This window comes from Ambystoma mexicanum, chromosome 9 (genome assembly GCF_040938575.1).
Source record: "Ambystoma mexicanum isolate Mex_15411 chromosome 9, UKY_AmexF1_1, whole genome shotgun sequence".
Taxonomy (NCBI): domain Eukaryota; kingdom Metazoa; phylum Chordata; class Amphibia; order Caudata; family Ambystomatidae; genus Ambystoma; species Ambystoma mexicanum.
Genome location: NC_090931.1, coordinates 802,731,004 through 802,744,017, shown reverse-complemented (window position 1 = coordinate 802,744,017; position 13,014 = coordinate 802,731,004). Strand labels below are relative to the sequence as shown.

The window sequence follows — 13,014 nt, the reverse complement described above, 5'->3', positions numbered from 1 at the left end:
ACCGCAGTCGGATCATGTGGATTCGGATTACGGCTTTGAAAACTAGTTCTACCATCTTAGTTCTGACAAGCGAGTATCCCCGCTTCTGAAGCATAGCCGCATTCGATCTTTCCGGTAAGTCAGGGGAGATCCAACAGCCCTAACGGAAGCTTTCGTTCCTTTGTTCCAGGACTACCTGAGGAGGTAATCATCATGCAGATTTCCCAACATTGCCCAACGCCTTCAACAGAATCCCCTTGAAAGCACCACTAAGAACAATTCTCCTCTCAAAACCTAGGAAGAATTTCCCAGAGGATGATGACTAACCCCTCCATGGATTTGGGAGAGAGGGGTCTTTACCCGAGTAAATAACCCAGTAGAGGTGAGCTTCAAAATAACAGAAGGTGCGGGGCATGTGACAAATCCAGGAAATCATCCCTTCTCCCCAAGAGGGAGATACCCCCTTTTCGACTATGGAGGTGAGCCTGCTACACAATACCCTCCCTAGGCGACAGGGCCACTTGGGGGGACCCCCTCTTCTGGAACAGAACACCTCAGACAGGGATTTAAACATACCGCTGTTATATCCCAATCCCACATTGTTAATGGCATACACCTAGGGATTGGCCAAGGTAATAATGTACAAGGCCCTTTAAGACAGGCTGTAGTGGTTCCTGACCTTCAACTGATTCCATCATTGAAGGTGACCGAGAACCATTCAACTCTCCCTTTCTGCTCAAGGGGGAAACAGAAGGGTCTTGTGACATATGGATAGTGAAAGACGTGGCAGAGACCTGCTTCAGCAGCCATGGCACAGAGGAGATGCCACACTAGTGTAAGGCAGAGTCAGCTATCAATCCTGTGCATCCGGCAGCTGGTGGAGCTCAGCCGCACTGGTGCAGAAACAGAAACTACTGGAGTTGCAAACCACTAGCATCGGCTGGAACACACGCCTGACCGCCAGAGGAGTAACGCTGAAGGCTGCACATCCCTGCTGAGCTTACACAAAGTCCATACTTCGCGGCTGCCTCGGCCAAGGAAGCCCAAGCAAAGAAGCTATGTGGGGTGTAGCAGGAATTAGAAGGCGGATGGACAGAGCAACCAACGCCCTATGCTGGGGCGGGAAAGCCAAAAGTCCACAATGGCCTACCGTTGAGAACTGCCAAACTGGGTCGACAATTCACATACCTCAAGCTGGGGTGAAAACAACCTGAGACTCAGACAGCTTGAGATGCTGGAAAAACTACGAAGGGCTAATACAGGGTTGGATAGCCCACAAGGGCTTGAGACACAGTGTACCCCACAAACGCGTGGACACTATACAGTACAGAGGTCCAGTCTGCTGGTCCACTTAATCTCAAAATTCGTTTTTGAAGATATTGATTTGTTGGATCAGAAATTGGGGGGAAAGGACATGAGGCTTTTCTGGAGCATGCAGACATCATTGTGCTCCAGGAAACCTTTGTGCATATGCCTTTTCATAAGCAGGGCTTTGTTACCTTCTTTTGCTCTACCCTCTGATATACAAAAGTAGGGCTAAATAACGATTAACTGTGTTGATTTCTGTGGCTCTTTGTGTGAGGCGCATACCCACAGATCCTGCTAATATTGTGCACTTGATGATCCAGAGTAAGGAGGCTGGGGGTGACTGGATGTGTTGAATGCAATACTGTAAGGGCTCATCTGAGATCTTAACAACGTTATCCTCTTGGCTAGTGATTTCAAGTTCATAATGTCCAAGTCCTTGGGCAAAATATTCCTTCCTGTTATTGGGGTTTAATGGACACATGAATGGAGAATCTGATGAGACAGAGCCCCTTGAACTAGATGGTGAAAGAGGTATGCCTGATACTTCCCAAATAATGCTGAGAACAAAAAGGCTGCTCTGATGGGGGCATGCGAGCTACCTAGTAGCAACATCCCTGCAAGGTTTACTTTCAGGGGGTGCCAATGATTCAAGCTTTGACTTATTTTGCTCTAGGGACTAGCTGGGGGAGAATAAGGTCCTTCAGGCTTGTCGGGAATGGGAAAATGACCACTATCCTGTGTGTGCTGCCCTCATTACTAGCAGCCACTGCTGGCATGAGGAGTGTGGCAACATTAAGACAACTCTGGGGGGAAAGCAGCAAGGGAAGCCTAAGGCGGTGCTGTACATAAAGACATAGATGGATAGGCTAGGGACCTTGAAATGACATAAAAAAAGGCTGGTCCACAAAAGAAGGGCAAGGCTGATAGGACGCCTGGGCTGAATAGGCAGAAACCCTTGAACGGAAAAATGTGGCATTCTGGAAGTTGGTCAGCTGGGGAGAGAAAGGTTACTCTTCAAGGGTGGTATCGAACATTAGGAGAATGAGTTGGCAGAGGTCATGGAGGAGCAAGAGCTAGACTGTAGAGTGGGAATTGGAACAAAGATGGTAGGATATAGGATCCCCACCTCACAATAGGTGAAGTGGAAAATGCACTAAACCTTCTAGAACGCTGGAAAGGCTCCCGGAGTGGCTAGTGTTTGCAATCATTTGTACAAATTGGATATGTGAATTGTTGGCTCCACTTCTATTAAGCTTCTTTAATTCAGTCTTGCCTAAAGGAACTAACGCCATATCTTGGAAGCTGGGGAGATTGTGCCAATCTTTAAGAAGGGTCGTCTATCCGAGCCACAAAAGTACATTCAGTTTCCTTAGTGATGGGTGTGATTAGTAAGACATAGGAGACAGACAAGAAGACCTGGTTCAATTAATTTTATTAAAGAAAACAAAACAAACCCTATAACTATAATGATGCAGTTCCCCAACTTCAAAAGAAAATATTAAGAAGGTGCTTGTCAGGATGTCAACAATTCTGTGCTCTGTCTAAACCTATGCTATCCTATGCTCCATTCCTACCACTAATAACAAATGGCTGCCTCAGTAAGTTGGTTCCCACTATACCCTGCTTAGGGTGGCTGGTTTCTGACTCCCACACACTTGTGTTTTTGGTTCCATCTCCCAGGCCCCATCCTGCTGATAGAGTTCAAAGTTATGATGCGCGGGTGCCCTAGACAAATGTTCATATCAAATCCAACTGTTTGTCTAGTATTTGGTTGTGCAAACCTTCTCCTGGTTGTCTTTCTGCCCCACATGGGCTGGAAAAAATAAGGTTCCATTTGGGAAGAGTTTTGTTTAGGCTGTACGTAAAAAAAAGGAAAAGTCAACATATCCAGTTTGGGGTGCTACTGTTTTTACTATAGCTGTCCTTTTTATTTATGTTGGTATAGTGAAGAGACATTTGCAATGCCTTTTTCCTGGATGTGAAAATTAGACTGTGGCAAATACAAAAACGGAGCCAAAAAAAGAGCCTGATAAACTAACTTGAAGGAGAGCGTGTAACAAAAAAAGCACAATTAAGTCGAATATGTCGAAGCCCCTGGTGTCACCAAAAAACAAAAACAAAAATCCCAGTGGATAACCTTTTCTGAAAAATTTAACAAGAAAAAATACTTGCTATTAGTTCGTAATAGTATAGTATAGTATGACAGGAGTTTAATCAGAAGGTGGCAATTCAAGTTTGGATGCAAAAGCAAAAGAGGTGTATAAAAAAGATATATTGCTGTATAAAGACCATGCAGTCACAACCTATGCTAGAAATAAGCTTTACGTTCAGAGAGTCATCAGGCACATACGGGCTGAACTCCTAAAGGCATGCATGAATGCTTTGAGCTTTTTTAGGCTACCATTGTGCAAAAGTGGACCAGCAAGATTTCGTTTAACTATGACACACTAGGAGTCTGACAAAAGGGGTACTCGAAATACCAATTTTCATCCATCGTTCATATATAAACCCATTTACAATAAACAATATAATATATAATAGTTAAAGTAAAATGTATTTGCAGGTTATAAAATCTGCCACAAATGCTTAAGTAATAAAACGCTTACAAATGTCTAGTCAGAACAAGTACTTTGAATTTCTAGGGGTTGAAAGACTGATGCATTTGAAAAGTTGTAAAAGGAAAAGGCAATTAACCTGGCAGTAATTCTTACTTTATTGTGTGGTACAAACTCTTCCATCATCTTCTTTAATGGATTCTCATAGTCCACAATCATCTGTCCAAGTCGTGGATATTCTCGATCACTACAAAAGTAAAACATTTGGACATTAAATACACTTCTCCTGCAACTGCACTGGGTCAATTTGTGTCAACTGTATAATATTTTCCTACAATGCTAATTTCAAGACTTCTTTAACTTTTAAATCATGTGTATATCTATGGTCTTTAACTTACTTTCTGCTTAAGGAACATCAGATTCTTTAGGCAGAGGTTTAGGTTACATTGGTAACCCCCTACACTCAAGAGACTGAAGATCTATCTGCAGCACCTCCTCTGCCTTTCTATTTTTTCATTGGTCACATGTTCCCATTTTGAGGCCACTGCCAAGTACTAGTATCTCTTACTAACAATCAGTTTTCGCTGCATGTATTAAGTTTTCTTCAATGTACTCAGTACATCTAGATCAGTACTTTCATCCACCTGCAGCTTCTGCATTATCTAAAGACAGAAGAAGCACTGCACCCACCTTAGCTAGGTCTTTCAATACTAGGCTAGGTTGAACCAAAGTTTAATTGGTGATATTTACTGGTTTGGACCAAATTAGAAGATGTAAGCAGGGGCCAGATAGTGATGAGAAGAACCCTACAGTTTTCATTAAGAAGCGGGTACCCCCATTTTACCCAGAAGCCTCTTCAACTTCCTAACCACCTGTCTATCTCAACGTTCTGGCTCTTGTCTTCAATGACCTGTCCTCACCTCCCTCCTCAACAGATTGTAAGAATCTCATGCCTAAGGGACCCTCTCCTGCACCGTCTGCCCTCTTCTGCCTTACCTGTCTCTACAGCCTTCCTAGTCTCTTCTCTGCATACATCTTGAGCCGCATTTCAAACTTCACCTGTTGCTTACTTCATCCTAGTATCCCCCTTAACCTCCCCTGATAACTTCTTCTGCTGTGTGCTCCTAACTTCCTGGCTCTGCCTCAAGTATCACTTCCAACCTCATCTTGGCATCTTTTCAAACTTCTTATTTTCCTTCCCTCCACTGACGAATCTCCAATATCTCTGCCAACTTCCTCCTTACAATCTGTTTTCTCGTACTCCTGAATATCTCCTACAATCTTCCTTTTCTCCCTTTCCTATTTACTTTCGGATGTTCCTCTCTCAGCCCTTCTGGTCTTCTCATTAGGCCCCCACTTTGAAATTCTGTGTTCTCCACCTCCAGTCCCCTTTTCTGTTCTCTTTCTACCTCTCCTCCTGTCCAAATCTACTTCCGTCACCCTGCCTTATTTATTTAAATCTTCATAGTTTCGCTGTTTTCATCCCACTCCTCTTTGTCTTAAACTCCTTCCCCACTTCTCTCTGCCTCCAGCCTCCTCCATTCACTTACCTCATCCGCTCCTTCCACCAACCTCACTGTGAAACTGTCCATAGCTTTTATAGGGTCCCATTCCCTTGTCTTGGGCAAGAAGGTGTACACCTGTGCCTTGCGATTAGTTCTGTAATGGTATTAGTACTGCAGGTTTTGAAAACCCAAAGCATCGGATTGCAATATTTGTCTGCCGCCGCACAAGACAACAAGGACTGAGCCCACAGAAGGCACTGTAGAAAGTAAGTACTATGGTTAATTTCTCCCACAATAGAAGGAAATAGCTGCTCCAACACACTGGCCACTTTCACTTTTTGCCTCTTCTGGTCCGACACATCAGCTAAAGACCAGGGCTATCAGAGGAGTTTGCTTCTCCCGTTTTGGCAAAGTGCTCTAGTGTAAAGCAGCCAGTGTTAAACGCAAAAAGAAATCTGAAGCCTGTGTGGATGAGATGCACGCACTTCCGTTTTATAATTCAATCCAAAATGCTGGCTCCTCCAATAGATACTAGTACATGCCTTGAGAACCCTGAACGATGGAGTCTGTAGGACTGTTAGTACTGTCAGCAGAGATTGTGAAACTTAAGCCTTCTCCGGTAAAGTTAGCACCAAAGATTCTCCTATTGCTCTAGCTGGAGCCATTTAAGTTGTATTAGCAGGAACCAAAATCCTCCCCTCAGATCCAGTCTAACATTTAGACTCTGCAGGAAACGAATCATATGCTTTGGGACAAGTGAACTTTCTAGTTCCCAGCTTTGGCTTTGGAAACTTGGTCTTACCATCCTTTCTAGGTGGCTTGTTTCTTCATAAGAAAGCACTTGATTGTATTTGCTTGCTAGAATGCAAAGCAAGCAGGAAGGCAACCCACGCTTAAAATCATTCCATTAGGAAAATAAAGAGGATGCTGGCGGATTTGATAGGTCTTCAAGATGCACCTTCAGAGCCTATTCAACTCATTCAATCCTGTCTGGGGGCGGACTGTGGGCTCTAGTTTGTAATCCAATGATCAACTACCTCGTTCTGATTTTATGTCAATTCCGGGTGCCTGTATTATTCAGTCTTCATTAACTCTGAGTAGTATTGTCTTAATAAAATGAAAGAACTATATTTGTTTCCGTCAGAACATGAATTTGCGGTTTCTTTTTTGTTAGGTCATCTTTTTATTAATAATAAAAGAATAATATTTCAATTCCTAGTAACTCATGTAACTGATTAAAAACAATTCCCTTCCAACCTTACCCTTCAACAATACAGCGACTAGTAGATGTAACATTATAGACTAAGTATTTTATACCTCCATATCATCAGTCATTTAATGTATAGATTCAATTAATAGCCAAAGATTGTGGTATGGTACATGGCGGGCGGAAGTTTGAGTCTCGATCTAGATCCAATAAAAATATGTCGAAAATGCAGCATGCTTGTTCAACGTTCAAATCTTTTTTATTACGAACACGTAGATCCCGTTCTGCTCTGCCCACTTTTTCATATCAGCGGACCATCTAATAATCTTCAGCTCACGATTGGATTTCCACTGCAAAGCTATTTACCTTTTTGCCAAGACTAAACCAATGCAAATACACTTGCCGTTAATTACCCCACTTCCTAATAGGGATTAAACCTAGTAAACAAAGTTTCATAGCAGTGATCAATGTAGATTGAGTAAATCGTGTCAGGCATTTCAGAACCTCTACTCAAAATGCATGTGCTTAAGTGCTTAAGTGCAGGGCCACCGCATGTGCAAAAAATCGCCAAAAAAATCGCGTTTAGGGCATGCTCTAGACACATTCTGGTCGAACTTGTGAATTGTAGATGCGGTCATATAGGTTTTCTTCAGACATTATAAATCATTTACCTTGAAACTCGTATTTCTGGATACTGTTTTTTCGCATGAATACACATCCAAGCTCACTCTGCATCCTAAAAAGGCCCACCCAAATACTTTCCCAATTTGCCTCATTGCCTCACTAATGCATTCTGATTAAGAATAAAACAGACCTTGAATAGTGTTAAAATACATTTTCCCCATTCACAAGATAGTTCCATTTACAATATGAATTTTTGGGATCTTGTGGGAAACCAGATCAGGCGCATTAGAGCTCTGCAATCCTTTTTGCATTTTCTAAAAACAATTTTGAGCATTTCTGGCAAAAGCTGATCAGAAATGAACCTACCATCCTCGTAAAAGTGTCCCAATGTTTAAGAATCACACTGCATCTTAACCATCACCTCTCACAGTAGAGGTAGTTGGTTAGAAAAATATATTATTCCTAAAAGGAAAAATTTGGTGGTACATTTCTCAGAAATATGGAGCTGTTGCCGCCCTAACAAACATTTGGGAGCATAGAAATGTGCACTGGTAGTGTTTTTCCCATTCCCTTACTTAAAAGGGGGACATTCAGGAGTTGTATTAGGCAGGGTGTAAAATGTGCACTCACCACTAGCCATTGGTAAGAAATGGTGTGCTGTATGAATGGAATTGAGGTGGCGAGAGACTTTATGGCCGGCTAGTAGCTTGCCACCTGATATACGGGACATTGGATCTGCCATTAGCTTACTTACCCATCTCTTTTTCATGAATCCAACCAGGGAATAACTTACTGTAAATGTGCAGCCTTTTAGTTCGTCTTAAAGTCTGTGGCACTTAGCCCTCCCATTTAAGAATGGCATCTTCAATGTGGCCAAACTAATCTTAGGTGAGCCTATACCCCAACATAACTGGAAAGTAAATCCATTCAGTTTCTTCAAAGACCTTGCTGGAAATTATCAAAGGAATGGCTTGAAAGACAGAGCTCAGGATAGCACTCAGTTGGGATAAGGAAATACGACCCAATGACATAATGCATTTCAGCCATCTAGCTAAATCAGTCTCAAACTATGTAAGAGATAGTCAACTTTTTCCCTGTATACTCTTCCATATTTGCACTCACTTTAATTCCCAGGTAACGAAAGGGAACAGGCAACATTTGTACAGGGAGAATACTTTAATTAGTCATGGAACCCACAGAGATAGGATATAGTTCTGATTTAGACCAACTTATGCTTAATCTTGAGACAAGGCCACATTCTTCAATTTGCTCGGAATAGAGGGAAAGCGTATTATAGGGTTCTTTACATGCAACAAAATATCATTAGCATATAATGATCCAACATTCGCTTGGAGTCCTATCTAAAACCCAATTTTTTGGAATTTCTAATAAGGTACACCATGGGACTATATAAGAAAAAATATAAGCGATGAAAGGGGGCATCCATGTCTTATTTAACAACTTATTTTCCAACCAGATGAATTTTCCTTATTTGTTTTGACTCTGGCTATTGGGTCAGTGTACAACAGAGTGAACCATATTGGAAAAAGGACCCTTGAATGCCAAACCATTTAGTGCCTCATACAATTAATGCAGTCAAAAGCTGTGTGTGCATCAAATGCAATTATTGGCATTGGCTACATGTATGCATCATGACCTCTATTACCAAAAATAATCTGCAAACGTATTCCTAATGCTACACACGACTAGATCCCAAATGTTATTATCTATGTTGATCATCGATAGGTGCCTGTAAGAATCGCATTTATTAGCGTCTTTTTCGGGTTTTAATGCTATAATGATAATGGCTTCTCTAATGCTCTCCAGTATATATTCCTTTCAAAGGCTACATTATAAACGGCGAAGAGTGTAGGGGCGAACAGACGTATCTACGTCTGATAAATATCAGCAGGCAAGCAGTCACTGCCTGCAGTCTTGCCTCCATTTACTTTGCTTAATTCCCACTCAATATCAAAAATCTGCATCAGCTGATCTAGCATTGCAATGTTGTTTGTATCTAATGTTGGGACAGAAGCTTCATCCAGCAATTCCATCACCTGTGCCGAAAACAAAGTGGTGTGTAATATGAAGTGAATACTTGGTTAAGTTTAATAGGATCTCACACCAATTCACCTACAGCATTGTCCAGTTAAAGGATATACTTGGGTCCATTTTCCCTATTCACTAGCCACGCCAAGGTGCAACCTGCTTTGTTTACTACTTCATGCTGTCTGGCTAAACAGGCTTTATAATCATGTTTACTCAACTCCTCATAGGTATTGTAAAGATCTGCTTTTAAAAGCCATCAGCTGTTCCCTCAGTTTCACCCTACCAATCAAATAGTTTTCCAATTTGCTGAACCTACTGGTCTAATGTTCTTATTTTAAGTGCTCTCCTAGCACCATAACAGGTGGATATGCAGATTCCACTTATGTTGACCTTGAAAGACTGATAGGGTGGGCCGATTACCTGGCATAGCTTCATTATTAGCAGAAAATGCTGTTCTCGAGGGTGGAGCTGTGGAGCAGCCAAGATGGCTGCCTAGCCTTTCAGCTCCGTGCGGCCTCAGCACTCATCTGCTCCCATCTGCGGTTCCCGATGTTGTGAAGGACTATAAGCTGGCCGAGTTGCATCTGCCACTGCACTGGACATTTTGTGCGATTTTTGGTCTCGTTCGGCCCACCTGGGACCTGGCTGGCAGCCCTGTCAGATTTGGGCCCAGCAAACCATCCGGCCCCGGGGTTTGCTTAACATCCAGCCCTCCCGCCTGGCCTGCCTGTCTCCTGGGTCTCCTCCCCGCTACCGCTGCCCGCCGCTCTGTGAAATCGCGGCGAATGCCTGGGGGTCCTGCTGCGGACGCTGCCACACCGTGGATGCCACCTGCTGCGTCAGTGATCATCACGACCCCCCCCGGCGCCGACAACACGGAGGATCCCATCGTCCGTCCCGCTACAGCGAACCAGGTGAGCAGGGGATAGAGCGGTGGGCGTCGAGACCTCTGCCCACTATCTGCGACACTACTGGCCTGTACTGCCATAAAGAAGCAGCCCTCATCGTACTGCCTGCCCACCTTTCCGCTGACAGTATCGCCGCCTCTGCCCGCGGCCCCCTGAGAAAGATCCCGCTGGTACCCCCACACAACCTGTACACATAAGGGGGCCGCGATCACTCGCCATCACAGCCTTGCCGCTCCACCGCTGACCCTCTGCTATCCACGGCAGTCCCCCACCTGCCTCTAACCGCTTACCGCCACCGAAGGACACTGCGTTTGAGCCTGCTGGTCCTGGCCCAGCCCAGCTCTCCATCCTACCCATAAGCGGGCCCTCACTGCAACCGTGCCCACCACAACGACAATGCCTAGCAGAAATAAGGCGGGGGCCCAAGGAGGCACAATGGACAAATACACTAAAGCGGCCCCTCGAGATGACCCAGCCAGCACGTCATCGCTACAAGACGAGCCAGATTTACCCCAGCACCGTGCGGCCGAGGCCCCTGACCTCACCCTACTAATGGAATCCATGGCTAAAAACATTGCCTCCTCCCATGAAAAATTAGACGACATCAACGCTAACGTTGCCTCGCTTAAGGCTCGAGTGGACCAGGCAGGACCGAGGATCACCGAGGCCGAAAATAGGATTTCCGGGAAAGAAGATAGCATCACCGCACTCCAGGACACTGTGGCCTCCCTAACGCGGGACATGAAAGGAGTCAAGGCAAAGTGTGACGATCTGGAGTCGCGCTCCCGTAGGAACAACTTGTGCATTATTGGGATCCCCGAAAATGCCCTCAAGGGGCGGATGGAAGACGCAGTGGAGAAACTCCTCAAGGACATGCTGGACGACCCTGCTCTCTCTCCGTATTTCACGGTCGAGCGGGCTCACCGGGCCCTGGCTCCACGGCCCAGACCCGGCGACATCCCCAGACCCATTATCGCCAAGATTCTCAACTACCGCGACAGAGATCTCATCCTCCGTCTGTCGCGGGAAAAGGGGGACCTGCGTTTTGAAGCCCATACGGTTAGAATCTTCCCGGACTTCTTGCTGGCGGTGCAGCAGGAAAGGCGCCAGTTCCTAGGCGTCAAAAAACTGCTCAGGGAGCGCAACGTCCCCTATGCCATCCTGTTCCCGGCACGACATTACCCATGACAGTAAGATCTTCTTCACTGTCCCTGACGAAGCAGTGAAGTTTATTGAATTACATATGCCTCTCCCCGGGCTGCGAGCCGGCCACACGCCATAGACTACACAGCCTACGATGTTCTCAAAGTGTCCACGGATCCGTGACTTTTGGATGTGTTGATAGCAACCCCACCATGTCCACTCAATAACGGCGGCCTCTTGCCATGTGTATGCGGGCCACGGGCTAGCTCCAGCACTGCTTCTTTGACTTCTCCTTCACCTGCCCCCTGGAGCTATCCCTGTGCCCTGCTCTTTCTCGCGATGTCATCTTGCCAGAGCGTCTTCTCTGGTTCTCGGAGGCCGTCGACGATACCCGTTTTACCGCAACAATACACTCGGGACAGCGTTTGCTGCCCCACATCAAGCCATGCATGCCGGCCGCACGGCACTAGCGCCCCCCGTTGCAGTTGCAATGTTTGCTTTCACTTTCATTTGGTTCTTCCTATTGACTGGCCCCTGCTGGGCTAGGATGTGGCCCTATCCACGTTGGATCTGGTCCTCCGACCTTTGGTTCCCGGTCGGAGCGAGCCCATGGGGGCATCTGGTGTGTTTTGGGGTGGGGGAGCTGCACTGCATGTTTGGGTTGGGCAGTGAGGGTGGGGGTGGTGTAATTGGGGTTTGTGTTAACAGTTAAAAACATGGCTGAGAGACGTATGACCTTCACTGAACGCTGCTGTGCACACAGCAGGTGCATGAGGGACAACCCTTATGAATACTACTACTGGGATGTTCCATAATATATTGGTAGGGCCTTAAACATTGTCACATGGAATGTTCGCGGCCTAAGCAATTTCACTAAGGCCCGCAGGATAACTGCCTATGCCCGGCGACATGGCACCAAAATCCTCTTCCTCCAAGAGACCCACGCTCTCGGGCGCCTAGCAGCATGTCTCGCCCCCACGTGGGTCAACAACAGATTCTACACGAAGTACTCCACCCAATCCAGGGGGGTCCTAACCCTAATCCATAAATCAGTCCAGTTTTCCCTGCGCTCCAGCCATATTGACTCTGAGGGTAGATATGTGATCCTCCATTGCTCACTCGCCAATATGGAATGCATCCTAGTGAACACATATGCCCCCAACTTTGATGCCCCTGAGTTCTTTGACGCCATCACCACCACGCTTCTGAAATACATTGGGATTCCCATCATCTGGGGCGGGGACATGAATTTGATCCTCGACAAAGACCTGGATAGATCTGGGACGGGCCCGTAGAGCCCCGTCACGCGCAGCCCACAGGCTACACGCCCATATCAACACACTGGATCTTAGGGATGCATGGAGAGCTCTCAACCCACAAGTTAGGGAGTACACTTTCTACTCATCGGTACAAGATAGCCTCTCCAGGATCGACCTGTTCCTCATATCGAGTTGCATGATGGGCAGGGTCATGGAGACCAAGATACTACCGCGCACACTATCGGACCATTCACCGGTAACACTCCAGATAACACTGCGACACGACCAGCCCCCCCCGCTCCTCTTGGAGATTTAAGTAGGAGGCCCTGCTAGACAGTCTTTAAAGGCGATATCTTAGCTGATATCAACACCTTCTTCGAGAGCAACACCAGGCATGGCACCTCTGATGGAGTGCGCTCGGAGGCATTCAAGGTCTTCATCAGAGGGATGTGCATATCTAGAGAGGCTGGGGTACTC

The 13,014-nt window shown here is 45.7% G+C and overlaps 1 protein-coding gene across 5 annotated transcripts in view; it reads right to left on the bottom strand.

Moving 5' to 3' along the window:
• Positions 1 to 13,014, bottom strand: part of NCKAP1 (NCK associated protein 1) — a 1,877,983-nt gene that overhangs the window by 1,592,907 nt on the left and 272,062 nt on the right. For all 5 annotated transcript variants that reach the window (XM_069615779.1, XM_069615776.1, XM_069615777.1 and 2 more), the window contains one exon: positions 3,999 to 4,089. In XM_069615779.1, coding sequence (XP_069471880.1) covers positions 3,999 to 4,089 — 91 coding nt within the window. The remainder of the gene's footprint in view (positions 1 to 3,998; positions 4,090 to 13,014) is intronic.